We start from the raw sequence: 19,248 nt of genomic DNA, 5'->3' as shown, positions 1-19,248 counted from the left end.
ATCCGTTCGGGCGATATCAGACAGGTACCGCATTTTTGAACATGGGATTTTGCTTTTTTCACTGAAAAAAGTGCCATTTTTCACTGAAAAAAGTGCCATTTTTCACTGAAAAAAGCGCCATTTTTCACATTACAAGTATTTATTGTTCGGTACTAATTCGCTTTGATTACACATAATATGGCGGGCAAATCTTGACTCACGTTGTCTATCATCAGCTGATATGCAGTGTTTCCAAACTTATTAACCGAAAAATGCCACACAAACTATTCACAGAAGGTTTTTAAGCGAAAATTGATCCACAAACAATTCACGGAAGGTTAGGTTAGGCAACCAGAAAATTAAATTGGAAAAAAAAATGCTGTTTCACTTTCACTACTGCATGGTACCGGCTTGCTTAAAAAATTCACTTACATATACTAGGACATGCCATTTCTTCCTTGACGATTCCATGTTCAATTAAAAAATCTTGTGGGTCTTCATATCCGGAAAGATTTTCACAGTGGAACCTTCACACGCCATGTTGTAAAACTACCGTGTGGTTGCTTCACTAACAGGGTTTTACACAATCAAACGCACGGAACATTTGATTCCTGTAGTCAACGGTAATGGTGGCAATTGCTATCTTGCATCGGAGATACATTAATGTCGAAAAATACATGATTTACCGGCGGAATAAGTTGAACGAAGGGAGAAAACACTTCCACGGCTTCCAAAAGTCGGTAAAAATGTCATAGTCTGGAAATGGATTTCTTCAAATGTACAGGAGAAAGAACTTACGGAATTGAGTTTCTGTGTAATTTCGGAAGGTCATAGAAGATTTTTCTAGCATTTTTCAATGTATTTGGCTGCTAAATCATGTATTTTTCTATAATAATGTCTGTCCGATGCACGAAAGCTGTTGCTTGCATTTCCATCCATGTACTTGAACCGGATGTTGCATGCATCTGATGAGTAATCCCCGGTAAGTGTTTCCAAATGCACAGTTTTTTCACTATATTGCCCAACCTAAAGCAACCTAACCTGACCTTACCGTGATGGGTGCGTTGGGCTATCCAGAATGGTTTTTGGGGCTATGCGGGAATGGTTTTTGCGGAAAGGGTTTTTGGGGCTATTCGTGGATGGTCATACTATCCCGAATGTTTTTTGGGGCTATGCGGAAATTTCTCTGTTAAGAAGGTTGTAACACTGCTTTGCCGTTTGAAACACAACGCTAGTCAAGATTTGCCCGCAATTTTGCGTGTTCAGGAAGTGAGAAAAGAATGAACAATAATTACTCGATATGTCGATAATATATACTAATTTAGTTTAAAAAAAGCTAAATCCCTTGTTAAACAATCTTTCGCAATGCAGAATAGGTAAGTACGAATGTCGACAATTACAGAATAAACAAGTTACAGACATTTCCCGACTTTGATAGTTTTACCCAAAAGTCTACAGAAACTCAATTCCGCAAGTAATTTCTCCTGTAAATTAGAAGAAATGTGTTTTCACTATACCATACTGTTACCAAAAAATGACAGCGGTGAGAGAAGAGGATTGAAGGAAAATAGGGGCTCAGTCGGTAACGCGTCTGACTACCATCCTAAAGGTCCCGGGTTCGATCCCCGGCCGGTTCAAATTCGGGAACTTTTCTAACGATGGAAGCAGCTCCGGCGCCCACCCAGCATCGAATAACATGGGTACCTGGGGGAAACCCTGGGGGGTAAAGGCTGTCAGGGGCGTGATGCTGATCACATCACCCCCACTCACGACCGGATCAAGAAAGTGTGGGGCATTACCCCCACACCCTCTATACGCCTTCATAGCGTGGTGCAATGCACAGGGGAACACTTTACCTATTACCTTTTACATTCTTAATGTTTATAGATGCTACAGTAGATATTTTACACAGAAAATGTGCCCTTACCTTTTTAATGTGTTGTATATGTCGTCTGCAGCACCCTTTACAACATTACACTTTTAACCAGCATCGACGCAAAGGGTAGAGCCGCCATGCCATGGCACTACCCTCAGAAGAAACACATACCTCGCCAAGTATTGTTAAATGAATACATTGACAGTTTACAGACAAGGAGATTCGAATCTTGCAATCAATCAAGCTGACATGACGACCGCCCCAGCCTCCTCACTACATCGCCAGCTGTTTCGTTCGTACCCTTGTGAGGCAACAGTCTGTGCCGCCCAAGAGCTGGCCTAATGATGGTCTAACCCATGGACCTAACCAAGTTGACACACGTGCAGAGGGTTGATGGAGTCTCAGCGAGGAACATTTCCACCATGAGCCGAGAACAAAGTAGCAGGGGAGGGGGTGGGGGGTTAGCCCATTAGAAACCGTGCCCGTCTTCGCCTGGCACAGCAAGGGAATTTTCGCAGTGTTGGCACAGTTGCCACCTTCAGAGAAAAGTCGCTACATCCGACTGATTTGTAAGACCCGTTGGGGAGTAATTTTTTGCCTACTTTTGGAGAAATGAACCTAGTATTTTTCCAAAGTTAAATGAACATTTTTGATAATAGATAGATGCACCAAGAGGGCCCTCCAGACTTTTTTAAAAATGTAAAAGTAAAAAATCCTATGATGATGCGAGTTACCTTTGGCATTTCGACAATTTCTTTTCATAACAAAGATATTTTTGACATCCAGTTAGAATACATGTGCATGGAGGAGGAAAAGGTGATAGGATTTGTTTTTCCTTACCTCTTGTAATTGTTATATTTTTTTAGGGAAGTGTCCTGTAGTGTATAAAGATAGATTAGTGAGTGAAGATGAATCAGATTAGTACGTTATTACTTAAACAGACGTTGTTTTCCATGTTACCAAATGAGGATAAACATCTTGGCCACTGGCGCAACCTCAAGGAGGGGGGACTGGGCATGGCATTGCGGAGGTTTTTCTTTAGATTTCTTGATCACGTTGGCACTACCCGTCATAGTTGCCGCCACTCGCCACTGCTTTTAACCTTTCTGAAAGCGGTTTTTACAAACATTTCTTAACCTTCAGGTAGGGATTTTAGATGAGTGGATTTTCCTTGTCTACCATAGTTTGAAGGGTGCAAAATGGCCACATGTACAGACAGGAGCATATATTCTAGGTTGGTTAGGCTATCTGAAGGCCTCCCTGATGGCGCAGTGGTAGCATCATCACCTTGTAATCAAGGGGTGCTGGGTTTGATGCACTAGGCCGGGTTCCGATTATCCTTACTGTGCACAAAATTGACTTAAAACACCAAATCAACTAGGCCATCTGGGTCATTCCACAGAATATCATCACAAGGTGGTTGCTCGACCATTTTTTATTTTCTTCATATTTGGTATGTTGAACCTCTTAGAAAAGAGAAGTCAAAAACAGTTTTTAATTTTTTTTTATCTGTTGTGGTTTTTAAGTTACAGGGTGTCGAAAATCACAAAATTGCGCAATTTCACGAAAAATCAGCTTTTGCAAAATATTTAATATCTTCATAACGAATGAAGATATTTTAAAAATTCCAAGTTTATTGGAATTTGCATATCCTGCAGTACTAAAAAAGTTACATGGTTAAGTTTTGTAATAAAGAGCAACCTATGATCAGTGTATCGAAATATCAGAACAAATTGTGTAAAATCGCTGAGTTTTTTTTTATTATTATTATGAAAGGGGGCAGATAACATGTTAATTTTATTTTTATGTTGTAATAGTATGTTAGTTAATTTACCATAAAAATAACCAAGTTGTTAACTGCTCCCCTTTCTGAGATACAAGAGCTTAAATATCGGGAAATTAGCAAAAAACAGCTTTTTGACCCCCCTGTAACTCAAAAGGCGGAGCAGGTAGGATTACCAAATTTTGAAGATGCTTCACATGAGTGAGCATGTTCAAAATCTCAACATTTGGTGTTGTTATTCAAACTACTTATGGAGATACAGACATTTTCCTTTATGATATTTCAACGTCAATTCGTTACATCGCTAGAGAAATAAAACTCAAAAAAATTTGTGAAAGTACAAATATTTTTATTTTTTATTCTGCTCTGACACAAAGAAAACATATAATACAAATTTCATTAATATTTTAGGTGTTTTTTTTTTAATCAGCCAGTTCAATAAGCGCTCATACTCTACAACTTGGGGACTTATCTCAATTTAATAAAATAACCATTTCGTTAAACAAAAAAGAAAATGTATAATAGTGTTTTTTTTTATTGATGAGTAGGTAGGCTTAGTTGTGCAAATGTACAAAATTGTGATAAGCTGTAACTAATGGTAAAAACAATGTATATTTCCTCATTAACAAAGTAGGGGGCTATTATTTCATGGTCTTGCATTTAAGCAACTCTCAATTGTTTCACTCATCTCTGGTTGGATGTTATGTACTCTTCCTGTAGGTGCTGTTACCTCAAATGGTGATAAATCCTTCAAAATGTTTTTTGATTTTACCCACACATAGTCATCCTTGGATAATTTGAAACTTGTACTTGGACCACAAGGATGAAAAAAGTGTGCATGGAAGTCCTGTTCATGTTCACATATATCTTTGACGACTCCCAGCCACCACTTTCCATCATAAATACATGCCACATGGCTGCCTATTTTAACAGACTCAAATAATACATTGCAACCACAGTCTTCCTCAATAGAAATTCTCATATCTTCGAAGTTTGCAGAAAATTATGTCTGACGGACTCTGAAAGTGGTCTTATTAACAGGGACAAAACTGTGGAAATCTCGAGCATGCTTTATTGTAATTGATGAATGAAATCTTTCAGCTAGGAATTCAGCTGTTTCTTCAACCTTTTCTTTAGTAACATATGAATATTTTACCACCGGTATATTATCTCTGCAGAAAGTAAACATTTCTTTTGGTGTTGCAGAAGCTTGCGTTTGTTATATCGGCATCATTTTCCTTTTTAAAATACAGAACAAATGGATGAACTGTAGCCTGAGCATTTACCCAATGGTAAGATTGTATCTCATCCTAAAGGATGAAGGTGAAGTTCTCAGCGAAGTCTCCTTGTACTATGCATTCATGTGGTTTGAGATTACTTTTTCTGTCTTTTATGTACTGTGACTGCCTCTTAGCAATATAATGATGCATTCTAAGTTTCATAATCTTGTTTATCCGACATAGACAGTAGCTCACAACGTTCAGTTGTGGTCCACTGTTTGTAGTTAACAGGTGAATCAAGCAGTTCATTGTCAATATCTATGGCTTCACGCAGGTACTGGTGGAAGAACTCAGTCCCTGGACAATTAGGACAACAACGAAGCATACAGTCTTCATTCTCTATACTGCATTATCTTGTTATTGCTGCAGTTAATGTGAGTCAATGCGTGATATTATTTCTTAAAAATCCATCCTCTAAGGTGTGAACATTATTTTTAGAATTTTTCCTGTTTCTTATTCCAGGAAGCATTGACGTTGAAATGTAATAAAGGAAAATGCCTGTATCTCCATAAGTAGTTTAAATAACAACACCACATTTTGAGATTTTGAACATGCTCACTCATATGAAGCATCTTCAAAATTTGGTAATCTACCTGCTCCCCCTTTTGAGTTACAGGGGGGTCAAAAAGCTGTTTTTTGCTAATTTCCCGATATTTAAGCTCTTGTATCTCAGAAAGGGGAGCAGTTAACAACTTGGTTATTTTTATGGTAAATTAACTAACAAACTATTACAACATAAAAATAAAATTAACATGTTATCTGTCCCCCTTTCATAATAATAATAAAAAAAAACTCAGCGATTTTACACAATTTCTTCTCATATTTCCGATACACTGATCGTAGGTTGCTTTTTATTACAAAACTTAACCATGTAACTTTTTTAGTACTGCAATATATGCAGATTCCAATATTCTTGGAATTTTTAAAATATCTTCATTCGTTATGAAGATATTAAATATTTTGCAAAAGCTGATTTTTCGTGAAATTGCGCGATTTTCGACACCCTGAAACTTAAAAACCATAACAGATAAAACAAAATTGAAACCTGTTTTTGACTTCTCTTTTCCAAGGGGTTCAACATACCAAATATGAAGAAAATCAAAAATGGTCGAGCAACAATTTTTATTTTTTTGTGATGAAATTCTGTGGAATGACCCATCTGCAAATCCTGAAGCCCAGACTAAAATAACACAAGGAAACTTGATTAGAAAATGTACATAAAATTGTTTATTTCAATAAAACTGTGACTCTAAAAGCTAGGAATCTAATTTCTTAGGAGTTGGCAACTTTGCTGCCATTGACAAGGCATTGTTGTTTCCTTGAAAACAAAGAGCAAATTGTTTAAGTACTTATACAGTCTGTTTTAAAAGTCCTGCATGATTCTAAAAACCTATAACTTTTAAAGTAATAGGTTTGTTGCACAGAAGAAACTAAAATTAATTTTTGATGTGGTTTGGTTTATTATAAGTTCTGCAACTGGCTGTCATTCAAGTCCAAACACTCTTGCAATCTTCATTTGAATCTATGAATTGCATTTTAACAGTGCTCATCCAGAATGTTGTGAATCGCATCACGTATCTTGACTTCAGGTCGTCAAGATCTGTCGCTTTCTTTGCATACGCCTGGCCCTTGACATATCCCTGGAGCCAGTAATCACAAGGCGTAAAATTTAAAATTTTCCTCTTTGTATAAAGACAATATTTCATTGTAAAATATGTATTACTTTAAAGTTATAGCTTTTTTTTAATCCTGCAGGACTTTCACGTGTTATCATGGGCCCAGTTTCCTACCTTCCTCCAAAGCTTGCTTGTTTAAGTGCACTTTATGCAGAGAAAAGCAATCTGGATTGGACCTACAGTTTAAAAGAGGGTGGGACCATATGATAGCAGGGCGAGTATGTGGGAACTTTGCCTTTGGGGAGGCCCTCCTTCCTTCATAGCATAAGACTGTGTGTCATAGTGAGATGGTTCAGATCTTCGATAGGCGGTAAGAATCTAATATTCCCCGGACACCTATAACTTCTTTTTTTTGTCAATTTGTACTTAACCTATCTGTTTCGCGGAACATTCTTTAAGGTGTATTCACGTTTTTTTGATCAAAGTAATTGCAATTTTTACATTACGAGTACTTCTTTCTCGTAGTCTTTTCGCTTACCTGAGACACAATATGGCACGTCGTGCTTGTGTTTTGTCGATTTTCATTCGTTATGCAGTGTTTCAACCTTAGGAACCCAAGAAATATCCATCCCGGAATCGGTGGGAAATTTAAACTAAAAAAATATTTTTGTTTCAAATTTTGGAGTCCAAATTTCCCACCGATTCCGGACTCCGCCCCTGGGGTAATTGACCTACCATGGCCCCGCCTCCGGCTACCCGACTTTCTCTATAGAGTCCCTGTTAAAGGCATGTTAGAAATTGGCTGGAGTCACCTGCCCCCAAATGAGCCCCAAACTTTTAAATTTGAAGAAATCCGTTTCCAGGATACGGAAAACTTACCTGAATTCCACCACACATCCACAACACGTCATATTAGGCATATACCCACAGCTCATTCCTTGTAACGAGTAGCTTACATTCACTGCCACATTTTCGATATTCCTTTCCTTTCTTCACGATCCCGTGTTCAATTAAATTAAAAAATCCACGGGATCTTCTACACCCAGTACAAATTTCACCACGCATCTACGACATGTCATGTTTCTAACTTTTGTTCGAAACACTGGATACCCAATGAACATGAACAAAACACAATCACGACGCGTGGTGATGTACGAAAGTGTACGCGCCAGACACTATTGTACGTTGGAGAATTAATTTTCAATAGAGAACATGAATTTCTGCTATGGAACATTCCCACATCACACAAAACACCTTCCAGGTGTTAGACAATGCTACAGGATCTTATTACCTTAAGTAGTTTCTTCTGTAAAAATGAAGAAATCTGTCCGCCAAATATCAGATTAGTACCGAATAGGCCACTCTGTGCCAAAGTACACAAAAATTTCAACACTTTCATTTGTATTTTTGCAGAGGAATGTCGTCACAATTAAATATCCAGAAGAGGGACGCAGTTACCCGTGCCCGAAAGAATGATGGAGTGAGGAATTATTCAGAAGCTCATTGCTCCAGGTGAGTGTGATGTCACGACCGGGCAGCCCTTTCCAATTGCTAATCTAGTATTTAGTCATTTATCATCATGAATTTTTTTGTCAATTATCATAATAATGATTATTTGTTCCTAATTCTGTACTCAGGTCTTGTGGTAATGATCTACATTCCAAATCAAAATTAAATAATAAATTACTACCATAATGGTTTATGCATATTTTTGTAGACTATTCTAATAGCTCAACATGGATGAAAGGTCGTTGTTTCTTCATTTCACCACTTCCTATTTTCACCATGTATATGCTAATCCGTACAGAACATGTTATATTTTGTCAACACTGGGCAGTTTTTTCTGTTCCATGCCTGAAGAAATAATCTGATTTGGGGTTAAATAAGTCATCAAGCCAAGTTTGAGGAGCATTTTCTTATTCGAAGTAGTTTCTTGAAGACTGTGTTACACCTTGTTTATATAAAAAAAACTATGTAAACTTTGGGTAGAGTGGACTGGAAAGTCCCCTAGTACCATTCCTAGATGTACCACTGCACATAAGTTAGTACCAAGCAAAATGCGAGGAGATAAGTTTGGGTGCTTTCAGCCACAACCAATGCAAGGAAAGGTGGATTGAAAGTCATGAATAATATGATATTGTAATGTTATTGTTGTGTGTCCAAACAAGCCCTTTACGAAGAGGTTGCAAGTAGCTAAAATGTTGACACACCAAAGGCTCTTAGTTAATCATCAATATATTTTCTTTCTCACTTCAGGTTGCCTTCGGTGCTGGAGGAACTGTGTGAAGCCACCGCCCAGCACCCAATGGGCGTGATGATGAGTAAGAAGGATGTCCTGAGTTTGAACCTGACACTGATGCAGGCTGTGAAGGCTAAGAAGGTGCTGGACATCGGGGTCTTCACGGGAATAAGTTCCTTGGCAGCGGCACTCTGTATCCCGAGCGGTGGGAAGGTGGTCGCTTGTGACCTTACAGATAAATGTCTCAAGGAAATAGGTACTGCAGGTATTATAGGGAGCTTTCAGATTGAATTGACACGCTTGCTTCACTGCACCCACTCACTTTATGCCATTCTTTTCCGTTATGCACAAGCTTACTCCATAGTTTCCTGGGATAGAGTTTAGTTACCACGTGTCAAAATTACAGCAAGTTTGACACAGAAAGCTGCTTGCTTGACACAAGCTTTCATGATGTCTGGGAAACGAACCCTCAATCAGTGCAACCTTTCAAACTGAAGATGCGACAGGCTTCATGTGTCACACCGAGATTTTTTTCTCAATACTGTGTTTCGTGTCGTTAGTTCTGTTGTTCGTGCATGCACGGAGAATGTTTCCTGTAAAGTGAAGACACCATGTCGCTGTTTGATAGCTCCCATAAAGTGTCTTTATAAGTGTAGTTGTATTTGAATTATTTGATTCTTTTAAACATTTTCATACACAAACTTCTCAAAATGATGGTGCGGTGGTTGCGTCGTCGCCTTGTAATTAAGGGGTCCCAGGTTCGATTCCCGGTGGAGCCACATAGTGGTTCAGATCCCACTTTAAACTGTAGGTGCAGTCGCAATTAGCATTACTGTGCATAAAGGGGGCTTAAAACACCAACTCAATCAATCAATCAAATTGATAATGTAAAGGTGTTGCACATAGAAATTATTTTTTTCCAAGTAATTATGTTTCAAGTTACCACATTGCTCCGTAAGTATTATAATCACGTGTTACGATTTTTACATCCTAACAATATTTCTTTGCATGTGAACAATATAGATATTAAAATGTATTTGATGTCCAAGTAACATAGCAAAATATTGAAAAAAAGGAATGATGAAAACCATATATAATAATTATACAGAGAATAATAATTTTGTATTGAACCTAGCATCGGGAGAGGGGAGAATCAACCACTTGACTCCCACCTTCCTGGAAATTGACAGCCTTCATTTCAAACAGAAGGAAATTTGGTATTTCAGTAGAAAATGTGTTGTACAAGAAAAAAAAAAGTGATTAAATGCACTAACCAAACCAGAACTACATGCTTTCGTATTCTATCACTTAATCCAAGAATTGGTTTCGTCTACAATTTTTGCAGTATGGATCAGACTAATGATAAAAGTTGAATATTTTAAATAATAACAATAATAATTATTACAACTAATATAGAATAATAAATGCTCTGAAGCTAATAAAATAATCAAAATTTGCTCAAAATTAATTATTAGTGATATAAAATGGGGAGACAAGTGAATATGAAGTAAAGCAGTTTTCCATTATTTTCTTTTTAATTTCATTCAATTAGTGAACTGAAATTATTGTATTTTATTATGAACTTTTATGTCTCTCTGCTTTTGAAAGTTTGAGGAATTTTACTAATAAAGTTTGTGTTGTATGGCCTCTTACCTAAAACTACAATTTTTGGAAATTTTGAAACTGTGGATTCATTTCTTCTTTGGATTAAATATTACAATATGAAAAATATAACTTGGTTCCTGTATTTTTACGATCTTCTGCATTTTTCTTTCGTTATTCTGTTCCAATACTAACTGAATTAACTTTTCTCTGTTATTAACAATAAGAATAACAAATGTTCTGCTTTTTTGTAACTTGGTTATGGGAATATCAGAAGTGAGGTGGGAACAAAATGGTGAAATAGTGAGTGACGAGTTCAAGATGTTTTATTCTGGAGGTGATCAACAAGGAAACCGTAGTGTGGGAATAGTGCTAGGACCACGTGTGAAACATAAAGTTATAGCAGTGCGTTATGTGGATGACAGGATTATAATGGTGAAACTTCAAGGAAAGAAGAAAGACTTAGTGTTAATTCAAGTGTATATGCCACATAGTGGGTTGTCAGAAGAAGAAGTGGATGAAAACTATGAGAAGATAGAGGAATTGATGGAAAAAGAGAGAAAGGGTTCGTGCATTATCGTAATGGGTGATTGGAATGCTGTAGTAGGAGAAAGGCAGGATGGAAGTACAGTAGGAAGATATGGATTAGGCGAGAGAAATGAGAGAGGGGAAAGCCTGGTAAATTTCTGTAAAAGAAACTCCCTAATTGTTGGAAACACACTGTTCCAGCAACATAAGAGAAGGAGGTACACCTGGATATGTCCAAGAGATTGTAAAAGATACCAGATAGATTACATACTGGTACAAGAAAGATTTCGAAATTGTTTGAAAAATGCGAAGACATTGCCAGGAGCTGACATTAATTCAGACCACATCTTGCTAATAGGAGAAATCAATCTTACATTGAAGAAGATAACCCAAAACCAGGTGAGCAAGAAACCCCACTTAGAGAAGCTAAGGGAAGAAGACGAAAGACAAAAATTTGCCGAACATTTCCAAGGAAACTATAATAAGTTTAAAGCTAGTTGTAACAATAAGGATGAGATGTGGGATGGAATAAAAAGCTGCTTACAGAAGGCAGTGGATGAAACAATAGGCTACAGGGAAAGGAAAAGTGCAAAGAAACCATGGATTACAGAAAGTATGCTGGAAAAAATGGAGGAACGGAGAAAATGGAAGAATGTAAATACAGAAGAGGGAAGACATAATTACAAGATACTGAATAACCAGCTAAGAAGAGAAACTGACAGGGCAAAAGAACAATGGATGAAACAAAAATGTGAAGAAATTGAAGAACTGGAAAAAAGAGGAAGGTATGACTTGATGTATCGTGAAGTAAACTGCTTGGGCTTCCAAAAGAAGAAATGGAAAACAATGTGGATGATAGAAGACGAGGAAGGATGTGAAATCACAGACAAAAAAGGAATATCGAATGTGTGGGGAAAGTACGTTGAAGAGCTCTACCAGAAAGAGAATCGCCCAGACAGTCTGAATGTAGAAAATGAAGACGACGTGCCTGGTGATGAGAAAGGATACTATATCCTGAATGAAGAATTTGAGCAAGCACTCAAAGAAATGAGGAATGGGAAAGCAACGGGCACTGATGAAATTCCTGTTGAACTTATCAAATGCCTGGGAGATGGAAAAAGAGAAATACTGCACTTATGCAATTAAATTTATGAGAAAGGGGATTGGCCACAAGATTTCACGGAGACTGTTTTGGTACCTCTGCAGAAGAAAACCAATGCCAGAAAATGTTCTGAGTACAGGACAACCCAGCTTGATATCTCACTCGGCAAAAATTCTTCTAAGAATTCTGAACAGACGCCTATACTCGAAGGTCAGTGGCGAGTTAGAGGAAGAACAGTTTGGTTTGAGGAAAGGAAGAGGTACAAGGGATGCAATTGGTTTACTGAGGACCATTGGGGAAAGATATTTAGAGAAAGGAAAGGAGGTGTTTGTAGTATTTGTAGACCTGGAGAAAGCCTTTGATAGAGTGAATTGGGTTAAACTTTTAGAAATTCTGAAGAAAATTGGTGTAGATTGGAAAGAGAGAAGACTTCTAAGCAACTTGTACATGAATCAACGAGTTAAAGTGAGAACAGGAGACGAAATGACAGAAGGCTGTGAAATTGGAAGAGGAGTACGACAAGGATGCTGCCTATCGCCTACTTTGTTTAATATCTATTTAGAAGATATAGTGAAAAATTGTTTCCAGGGAACAGGAGGTGTCAAATTGGGAGGAAGAAGAATAAACTGCATAATATTTGCTGATGACATGGCATTATTCGCTGAGGATGAAATAACCATAAATAGTATGTTAGAAGAGTTAAACAGCAGCTGTGAGCAGTATGGGATGAAGATTAATGAAAAGACAACAAAGGCAATGGTTATAGGACGGAAACCAAGGTTAATGTGAGAGCAAACAATGAAAGAATCCAGCAAGTGGATAGCTTCAAGTACCTCGGATGCACTATAAGCATTGACATGAGCTGCAAACAAGAAGTGAAGATGAGAATCGCAATAGCAAAAGAAGCTTTCAATAGAAGAAAACATGTTTTTTGTGGACCCATTGATATAGGTCTAAGGAAGAAATTAGTGAGATGTTTTGTGTGGAGTGTAGCACTATATGGTGCAGAAACCTGGACGTTGAGAAGAAATTAAGAAAAACGACTCGAAGCTTTTGAAATGTGGACATGGAGAAAAATGGAGCGTGTAAAATGGACGGACAAGGTAAGAAACGAAGCCGTACTGGAAAGAGTTGGTGAAAAAAGATCTATACTGAAGACCATCAAGAAGAGGAAAAGAAACTGGTTAGGACACTTGTCTAAGAAGGAACTGCCTGCTAAGAGATGCCTTGGAGGGAATGGTTGAAGGAAGAAAAGTCCGTGGAAGAAAGAGATATCAGCTTATGGATGATATTAAATTAACTGGGTCGTATGCTATTACGAAGCGTAAGGCAGAGAACAGGGAAAGCTGGAGATTGCAGTGAAAAACCTGCCAATTAGGCAGAAAACAATGAATGAATGATATGTACTATGCCAATTTCCAGTGTGGGGTCTACGAACCTGTCCTGACTTCCATGAATTCAAGGACTGAATTGATGCACGAATTGTCAAAATTCCAAAACATTAGATTTTGGTGTAAGAGATTACAAAACATATGTTTATGATTAAAATGTCCTTCCTACTTTCAAAGATAAAAGTTACTAATAAAATAAAATAGCAATGCAGTTCAGTCAAAGGCTGTACTCCCTTACAAAAAATTTTGGCAACAACCATGAAATCCAGGATTCTCATCCGATGTTATAAATATGCAGCTGTAAATTGATGGTTAGTATTTTGAAATTTCCTTAACTTTTTTTTATCTTTCTATGCCAATTACTGTGTATATTTTTCTTACATTCTTACATTGTTTTTCTGCCCCTCAGGCTATAGTGACAGTGAGGGTGAAGGGGCACTCAGAAATATCCATACTCATTCCAGTACTTGAATGTGGTAAAGTTAGTGGATAGATCGTTAAGATGACTGTTACAATTTAGACAATTTAATTCTAATTCTCTAATATTGTAGTTGTATGTATAGGGTCTACCAATTTGAACATCAGATCTTTAAAATTAGATATAATGAAAACCAATTTTTTTTTTTTTTATTATTCTGAATGTCCAATTTTCCAGCATGTCTGCACACATATTGAACAGTATAGCCTCAATAGTTCGTTCGATGTTCTGTTTCAGGTCGCAAACTGTGCGTTGCTTAGTCTCATAGACCTTAGATTTTACATAACCCCATACAAAAAAATCCAGGGGGTTAGGTCACATGATCTTGGTGGCCAGTTCACATCACCCTTTCTGGACAGAACTCGTCCAGGGAACTTTTCCTGCAATAATCCCATTGTTAGGCGAGGTGTGTGGCAAATTGTACCATCCTGTTGGAGAAACACATTGTTGATGTCAAGATTTGCCAGTTTAGGCCACAGAAACTGCACCACCATATTCCTGTATCACTCCCCATTGACAGTCACGTGATTTCCATGTTGGTCCTCAAAAAAAATAAGGCCTGATCATGCCATTGCCCAAAAACCACACCACACTGTCGCTTTCTTAGGATGAAGGGGTACGTCCAGAATCACTTGCGGATTTTCATCTGCCCAAATCCTACAGTTTTGTTTGTTAATGTAGCCATGAAGAAAAAATGTGCTTCATCGGAAAATATGATGAAATTCCTCTCAATGCACGAAATGCCTGTCGAACTGAACACTAATTTTGATAATAAATTTGAATAATTTGTATGTGTTGTTGCATTGTGGATCTCTCCATGATAACTTGCCACAGACTATTGCACACAGATGTCACAGTTCCATCTTGTCATTCCAGTTAGTGTTGCCATAACACTCTTTCGAAGTTCTGACATTCAAATTGGTAGACCCTTTACCATTGTTCTACCTCCGCTTTTTTATTGTACCTTATTATTTTATTGTTTATATGGTAGCCAGTAATGTGCACGGTGTACACTTTTGGTTACATAGTTTATACAAGGTGTGTCTTGTATATTTTGTATTATGATTGTGGTATGTTTGTGAACTGTGTATTTCCTATGGTTGGGAGTATATATTATTTGTTTTAATGTGTCATCAGTTTAGTTTTATTATTTTATTATTATTGAGTTTGTATGTGAGATTACATTACTGTGAAATTTTAGTGTTAAGTAGTTATGAATCATTAGGTGGAATATTTTACATGGCTATGGTTATTCAGAATATTAGCATAGTTATCTTACACACTAAGGTTTTGTCCCAGGGCTGGTCCCTGGAGACACAATTGGGGGCGTTAAAACCTTAGCCGTACCGGATTTCACCCTCTGTATTAGAGTGTAGGACCCGTTGACCAATGTGCGACGAGTCAGAGGAACAGCAGGTAATTTAATGTAACACAAATTGAATAGTTAATTGACTGAGTTTTATTTAGTAAACACCCCAATAGAATAATAAAAGGGAGAAGTTAGGGGCAAAAGGATTAGCACCATAAAAGGGCAGGTACTTATCTTGGGATCGCCTGGATGCTGGTCCCCCTGTCTGGCCTGAGGTGTTAAGAATAATGTCTGAGTTTGGGTAGAGTTTATATTGCTTGTGTACACTTAAGGAATTGAAATACATGGCAAAGATAGGAGGGGATAATTATGGCTGTGGTGGATAGCACGTTAAAGAATGATCAATTTGTTTCATACGCAGGTCTCGAAAAACAAGGTCGCCATGGCGACTAAAAGTTTCAGCCTGGCGACTGTGATCTTATGCTGTAATATGTACGAAATTTTGATGATTCCAAGTTCAAATTACAGTACAGTGTAAAGTAAAGTGAAAGTGAAGTGCTCCCCTGTGCTTTGCACCACGCCATGAAAGCGTATAGGGGGTGTGGAGTTATGGCCCCACACTTTCTTGATCACGGCCGAAGATGAGGGTGATGTGATCAGCACCACGCCCCTGTACCCCCCAGAGTTTCCTCCAGGTACCCACTTTTTACAACTGGGTGGGCGCCGGAGCCGCTTGAACAGGTGGGAAAAAAATCCGGTTCTCCCCTGCCGGGGATCGAACCCGGGTGTCTCGCATGGTAGTCAGATGCCCTAACGACCTGAGTTACCGCGGCTCAACCCAACCAAAGGAAGTAAAGTGACGTAAAATAAGGAAAATACTTAGTATGGATAGTGTAAGTTAGCAATTTTTTTTTAAAATCAACGTTGTGAACATTCCAGAGAGTCAGTAATAATTTCTTACTCTTTGTCACCCAACACCCCATTTCCTGTTTTCTCGAATGATTTAGCGATGTTTTGAATACCGTGATGCTCAGCTTCTTATACAGTGTGTTTCAAAAGTTGCATAACCCAAACTTTGAAAATGTATATCATTATGACAATAAAAATATTAATTGTCATAACAACATTTGAAAATGGTTAGGCTAAGTTCAAAGTTCCACATTTGTGCAATATTTATAATAATTTAGTCATAACAGTTATTTTTGACTGGCAATATGAAAAACAAATATCTTCAATCATATGTGTTCTTTCAGACAAGAAAGATATGATACATTCAAATTTATAATTAAATTTATTGAAATTGTGTACATTTGCATTGGCATCAAGGTTTATATACAAAGGTCAACTCTTTAAAATTGTTCAATGTATAATATGATGTCATACTTGGTGTTTTGTATCAACATTCAAAAAAATGGTAATTGTAATCATTAGATAAGTATATTGTAATATACATAGTAAAATAGCTGTAACAGAGCAAATATGTACATTTACAACACAAACATTCAAGCTGTTAAGCACTTATGGACAAAAATATAAAACAAGAAGATTGCACATACTAAAAGATCTGGCTTGAACTAGTTGCTCTGATACTAGTTGTCTGTGACTTTAAAATGGGAGCTCAAGATGGAACAAAGATAAGTACAGATTTAGCAATATGGAATGGTGATATATTTGTACAATAATTGTTGCTTTTAAAGCATTAAACTTGGCAATGTTATAATCAAGGTTATTAGAAGTATAGGTTGGGCCAATCCGTTGTTTACTCGTAATGACGAAACGACGGTAAGAGGTGAATTTATTCATGAAATGAATTCCAAATCTATGTGCTAGTGTTGCACTATGCAGATAGGAAACCATGCCAGAAACTGAACACACGAAATCGAGTACACAAATGAGCATTTCCACCCATTTACATTTTGTGGCTTCAGACAAATTGAAAATAAATATAGATAGGTACTTATTGTTATGCGGGACAGAATATTTTTGATCGGAACGGGAATTGTTTTTAAATCCCGACATTCGGGACGGGAAATATTCGCAATTTCTCGACTAGTCGGGAAATCTCAAATTCTCATTTTCACCTTAAGTGATTTTCTTTGCATTTCTGGAATGAAAACTAACAATTTCCGATAAGTTCCAGACACTTGCAATGTAGAAAACGTTAAGAATTAATACAGTTTTAAAATGACCATTCGGTATTTCCCGACTGCTCGGGATCCAGAAATTTAGGTAAGTCATTTGCTGAAGTCGTGATAGGGACGGAATTTTTCTTTCCGATCCCGGTCCCGACTTTCCGAGATACTGCACACCACTTGTTATTATTATTTATTTTAGTTCAGCACAAGATACATCTTCCAAGTACGTTGAACATAATACAAGGCACGTCCAGAAAGTAAGTTCCGTTTGGTAATAAAATTAAATTGTGTACAGATACAGAAAAGTTATTTATTGCACAAAATTCTACAACTCTTAAACTACTTTTCCACATAACTGCCGAAATTTTGCAGGCATTTGTCATAGCGTGGCACAAGTTTTTGTATACCTTCTTCATAGAAATTTGCCGCCTGTGTCTTCAACCAGTTGGAAACAGTTTCTTTCAGCTCGTCGTCATTGTTGAAGTGTTGACCGCCAACAACAACAACCCAACATGAGCAAAGTTTACGAAATTTCAGTTTTTCGGTAACAATTTCATGCATTAGTGATCGTGAAATTTGGGGAAATTCCATAACGAGAGCACTAATTGTAAACCTTCGGTTTTCCTGGATCTTGTCATCAATCGCGTGAACCAGTTCTTCTGTAACCAAAGATGGACGCCCACTTCGTTCTTCATCGTGCACATCAATACGTCCGTCATTGAACTGTCGGACCCATCTTCTCACCATTGAATCACTCATCGCATTCAGAAAACGAATCACAGATCTGATTTCACAAGCGGCGGGATTTTCAATCAACACCGACATTGTAAAGAAGCACAACAAAGCGTACGTGACTGACAGCGATCTCCAAATGGCTCACGTTTCTTCTACTTGATACAGAGCGTCTACCGCGCATGTGCGGAACTGCGATCGCAGCGCTGCAGCGGAGGTAAATTGAAACGGAACTTACTTTCTGGACGTGCCTTGTATATACGTTTTTCAAAAGGATTCTTCGGTCACCGAGCTTTGGATTCGTGTGGAAACGCTTACGTGAATCATGCTAATGCTAGAATCTGCAGTGTGCATTTCTGCCCAGAAGATTATGTACGTAATCTGAAAAGTCAACTTTTAGGTTTACATCGAAGAAAGATCCTTAAGCAAGATACCTTCGACTCCTTATTATGAGCAGGAATGTAGAGAGTATAATCCTGGTAAATACTTCGCCTACCATTTCTTTGCCATTGGTGTACAGCTGGCAGCCGACGAGAAGAGCGCTGGCAGAAGAGGTGTGACGTACTGCCAGGCGACTCCACTGTTTCGCGTGGGGGAGGTGCTCTTCCACCAGAACTCTTGTCGTCAGCTTGACAATGACCCGCCAAGAAGAAAACAAGACTTCCTTCTCCCCGACCACCCCCAAATTCTACAAATGAAACTGACCCTCCCTTTCCCTCTGTGCCCCGTCTCCCTTCATTCAGCGATCTTCTCGTCGGCTGCCGGCTGTACAATTCTCTCTCGCTTTTTCCCTACATATTCACATAAAGCAATAAAAATACAAGCTGCTAACTTTTCATTCCATTTTGGTTATTTATTAAACGGTACGTGTTTGTATTTATATTTGATAAATTTACTTTGCTCTTCTGGCCATTTAAGTCAATTGAGATTATGAAGAAGTGATAAAATAGATGAATGGCCAATCACAGTTCCCCTTACTTACAAGAGCGACCACAAGAAAAAGAACCTTCCCCCTCTTCCGTTCAACTCGGACTATAAGAGAGCATGCTCCACTCTCCCCCTCCCCTCCACACTGGAGTACGGTGCACAGGAGTCGCGAGTCTGCGCAGGTTTCTTTGCTTGTGGTTCCACTATAATAGTAATATAAAATTGTACACTCACCTCATCTAGTTCTCCGGCAGTTTGTTTCTTTATACAT

The 19,248-nt window shown here is 37.9% G+C and overlaps 1 protein-coding gene across 5 annotated transcripts in view; it reads left to right on the top strand.

Annotated features, from left to right (window-relative positions):
- LOC145991986 (putative caffeoyl-CoA O-methyltransferase 1) overlaps positions 1 to 19,248 on the top strand; it is an 82,897-nt gene that overhangs the window by 55,553 nt on the left and 8,096 nt on the right. For all 5 annotated transcript variants that reach the window (XM_083130068.1, XM_083130618.1, XM_083129436.1 and 2 more), the window contains exons 2-3: positions 7,948 to 8,046; positions 8,791 to 9,029. In XM_083130068.1, coding sequence (XP_082986194.1) covers positions 7,952 to 8,046; positions 8,791 to 9,029 — 334 coding nt within the window. In that variant the 5' untranslated portion in view covers positions 7,948 to 7,951. The remainder of the gene's footprint in view (positions 1 to 7,947; positions 8,047 to 8,790; positions 9,030 to 19,248) is intronic.

The sequence above is a fragment of the Lepisma saccharinum genome, chromosome 1 (assembly GCF_977018435.1).
Source record: "Lepisma saccharinum chromosome 1, izLepSacc3.1, whole genome shotgun sequence".
In the NCBI taxonomy this organism is placed as follows: Eukaryota; Metazoa; Arthropoda; class Insecta; order Zygentoma; family Lepismatidae; genus Lepisma; species Lepisma saccharinum.
Note: the sequence above shows the minus strand (reverse complement) of the source record. Positions and strands in the feature narration are given on the sequence as shown.